The sequence below is a fragment of the Helianthus annuus genome, chromosome 11 (assembly GCF_002127325.2).
Source record: "Helianthus annuus cultivar XRQ/B chromosome 11, HanXRQr2.0-SUNRISE, whole genome shotgun sequence".
NCBI lineage: Eukaryota > Viridiplantae > Streptophyta > Magnoliopsida > Asterales > Asteraceae > Helianthus > Helianthus annuus.
In genome coordinates, this window is record NC_035443.2 from 76,574,934 (window position 1) to 76,579,001 (window position 4,068).

At 32.4% G+C, this 4,068-nt stretch overlaps 1 protein-coding gene across 1 annotated transcript; it reads left to right on the top strand.

The window, feature by feature from the left end:
* Positions 1-664: 664 nt before the first annotated feature.
* LOC110890429 (probable serine/threonine-protein kinase kinX) lies at positions 665-3,566 on the top strand. The gene is made up of 2 exons (XM_022138037.2): positions 665-903; positions 2,075-3,566. Exons 1-2 carry the CDS (start codon positions 856-858, stop codon positions 3,212-3,214), a joined length of 1,188 nt encoding a protein of 395 aa, XP_021993729.1. The 5' UTR covers positions 665-855; the 3' UTR covers positions 3,215-3,566.
* Positions 3,567-4,068: the final 502 nt, after the last annotated feature.

The following is a 4,068-nucleotide window of genomic DNA, read 5'->3' on the forward strand; positions in this document are numbered from 1 at the left end:
ATCTATAAATCAATTTAATTCCAAAAGTTAGTGGCACATGCATTTAATGTTTACCAAGTTGTTGTATAGCCTGTGGAACATTTTATTAAATTTGTATAAAAAAATTTAATTAGTCACTTTTTTTAACGGCAAAATTTCTTTACTCTTGTCCTGTGGGACTCGAACCCAAGACCTCCCACTCGAAAGGTGTTTAAAGACATTGTTTTTGCCAACGGACCACCACCCCATTGATAAATTTAATTAGTCACTAATCGAGTCAATTACGATTAGACCTTCATTATCAATGCAAGAAATGTCACACTATTACAATCATAGTTATAAAAATATTAAACTAACTTCCAAAACAAAATCACAATCATATTTATGATAACTATTATTTAAAATTTTAAATAATCTTAAATGATTATAATCCATTTTGATACAATTTGGTTTTGATTGAATATGAAATAATTTGTTGGTGACTAGTAGACAACCAAAAGAAAATAAAGCCGTTAAATGAAATGGTCCCTAGGAAAGCTTGTCACTTTGCCTTTTGACAACTACATCTCATTATTTATATCTTTTCCCCCAACTTTATATTATTAATTTTAAGACATCTCATTATTTATATCTTTTCCCCCCAACTTTATATTATTAATTTTAAGGACTCCAACTCACCCATAATTGACAGATAACCATCATGTGAATGCCAGTCACTCCCCCCATAAAACTCCTTTCCTTTTAAACCCACCCTATTTGTGGTTCTTCACACATACATTCCTTCACTACTTTCCATTTTGGACAACTATCATTCCCTTTTCTTCTTTCTAATCTTTTCATTCACCAAACCAAAACTATCTCCTTTCATCTTCATTTATGGCTACTGAAGTTAGTGTCTCTGATCACCCTGCGGTTATTCACGAGGTACAAATGTATTTAATTCAGATTAATCGCTGTTTTCTTGATTGTGTTCTTGATCATATGTGTTTGATATGATTGATCTTGATCGCGTTTGGTTTTGATTGGTTTGTAAAAAAATCATGTATAATGAAACCAAGTAGAAAGATTAGTTTTTGTGTTGATAATAAGTTGATATATATGTTTCTTTATGTATGTCTTGTGAATTCACCAAACCAAAACTATGTTCTTTCGGATCATCTTCATGATGCTAGCAAGGAGGTACAAATTCAAATTCAAATTCGGATTAACTTTTTTTTTCTTCGTGTTCTTGATGATACGTGTTAGATAAGATTGATCTTGATAGGATTTCGTTTGATTATCTATATACTTCATGCTTAGAGTATGTCTGGGATTACGTTCTAAAGTGATTATTTGATTATTGCGTTTGTAAAATATAAATAATCTAAAAAAATGTTTGGATGAAAAAGTGATTATCTGCCTCCAAAACGCAGTTTTAAAACGTAAAATCTATTTTGAAAACGCAACACCAAACACCCATAGAAATTTTGAATTAAATTCTGATTGTTTACGGATCTGATTTATGATAATGATAATAGAAGAAAATAGAATCGCTTTAAGTTATGTGGATAATTATTGTGGACCTTTTCAAAATAAATATTAATAAAAGTTTAATAATTTAGTAGTCTCCAAATGGAAATGGACGACAAAAATTTAATTAAATAGAGCATGATTTTAACAGGCACAACAAAATATATACTTAATATACAATTCTATACATGTATAATTTTATACTTAATTTACAATTCTATACATGTATAATTTGTAAATAAATTTGTATAACAAGAAGTATTGTCAAGTATAATATAGTTTGCAGAAAAAAATAAACTAAAGTATTTATGTTGCTTTCACTGGAATCTATGTTGACTAGTTATTCAACTCAATCAAATTGTGCTCAAACGGAAATGAATTAAAAAAAATAAGATCTTGGTGTCGAAGTCAAGATTTGAACTTGAAACCATATATTATCTTGAGATGGTTCTTTCAATTCCACAGATTATATAATTTATTGTGTGTATAAAAAATTATAAAAACCTATAAGAAACCAAATTAAGTATAAATATACTATAGACAAAATGGATTTTTAATACCGATAATTTTTTTAAATTTATTGCAGGAAGTAAAGGAGGAGATCAAAGAAACTATACCTACAGAAGAAGTGAAGGATTCACCAAAACCAAACGTTGAAGAAACTCCATGTGTAACTGAAGAAACAACCGAGGAGAACAAACCTGAGCCTCTTAATATTGAAGAAGTAAAGAAAGCTGACGAACACGAGGCACCAACAGTTGAAGAATTGCCTGTGGTAATTGAAACAAAAGAAAACAAAACAGAAACCGTAAAAGTTGAAGAAGAAGAAGAAGAAGAACAAACCCTGAAAACTGAAGCAATGGCTCTGGACAATGAAACCAAATCGCCTGAAGTTGTAGCAGAAGAGAAGAAACCCGAAACCGGAACCCTGAAGATCGAAGAAGTGAAGCCAATAACTGAGGTTCCTCCGGTTGAACCTGAAGTTACTGAAAAGATTGAAAAAGAACCTGAAGTTGAGATACATAGTGCAAAGATCGATGACTTGAAGGTCGAAAACCCAACGGCTAAAGACATGGAACAAGTTGCGGAAAAGAAAGTAGACGAACAAGTAGATGTAAAGAAAGAAGATGAGCCAGTAGTTGAAGCAAAACAGTCAGTCCCTCTAGATGAGATTGCTGTAATAAACAAGCAGGCTGAAACTGAAGAAAAGAAAGAGTGTGATCATCCAGTAGTTGGAGAGAAACAACCAGTCCCTCTAGATGAGATTGCTGTGCTAAACAAAGAGGCTGAGGTTGAAGAAAAAAAAGAAGAATGCGCGAAAGAAACTACCGAAACCGTTGAATCAAAAGAAGCGGCTGGAACACACCCTATTGTTGCTGAACAAATTGCTAAAGAAGTTGAAAATGTGAAAGAAGACACCAAGGAAGCAAAAGAAGATGTGAAAGAAGACACCAAGGAAGCAAAAGAAAATGGAGATGTAAAAGATGAAAAAGTTGCACTAGAGCCTGTGAAAACTGAGTCAAAAGATGAGAAAACAGTGGGTGAAACTAAGTCAGAGACTACTCCTAAAGAAGAAGAAAAAACAACTCCAAAGCAATCAAACACACTTATGGGAAAGGTTAAGAAATCTTTCATAAAAGCAAAGAAAGCATTCACTTTGACAAATAACACTAAGACCAACACTACCAACAAGACTCAAGAAGCCAAAGAAGAGGAGAAGGCTTGAACCAGAACAAACATGTGAAAACATGAAGACCATAAAATGGTATAAGTATTTGTTTTTTGAGTATTTTTTATTATTATTATTCATTTTATTTGTTGTTTTGGTGGGGTTGGTTGGTTTGGGGAGGGGGTTGTTATTTGTTCATGTGTTTGTGGGAATGTAACTGGCTTGCTTTTTGTTTTAGAATGCATACTGTGTTGTGGTGTGTATAATAGTTGGGAGTTTTGGCATTGGTTTTTGTTATTGTATAGGTTCGTCTTATTCTTTTCATTGGAGTCGAACTTATTGTTTGAACATGTGTTTGTATTGTAATTATAAACAGGAAATATATTGAATGTGAATATTATTTGTATCATATACCATTATTTCTTCTTCGTATACTCGCCTTTTACAATTGGAGGGGATGAATAACAATTAACAACTAGTTTAATACCCGTCTGTTGGACGGCTTACGCTAACAATGTAACAAACAAAGAGAATGTATATTGAGTGTGTTTGGAAACACTTCTCCTTTTCTTCTTTACCATATCCTTTTTTGAAAAGGTTGCAACCATCTAAATTTTCCTTTTCTTCTTTACAAACCACTAAAACTCATTCTCAAAACACATTATTCAAACACTACAAAGGGATAGGGCCTGTAAGATCCGCTGTGTGTAGATCAGCCCCTTTATCCATCGAAAAGAGTATATATTCTAAGTTTAGAACATCAGAATGTGAAGAAAAGACTTCCACATCATCAGATAAAAGGGTGGGTGGTGGACTTGTATATGCACCATTTTAAGTTAGCATAGATTGGTATACCTTCAACAAACCCATTTATAAAAAGATTGATAAACAAAAGCCAAATCATCAGGATT

What these genes read in the sequence shown, in the direction of transcription:
- LOC110890429 (XM_022138037.2), top strand. Translation starts at nt 856, where the DNA reads ATGGCTACTGAAGTTAGTGTCTCTGATCACCCTGCGGTTATTCACGAG. An exon ending in ACCCTGCGGTTATTCACGAG is followed by an intron (nt 904 to 2,074) that starts GTACAAATGTAT and finishes AATTTATTGCAG; the next exon opens with GAAGTAAAGGAGGAGATCAA.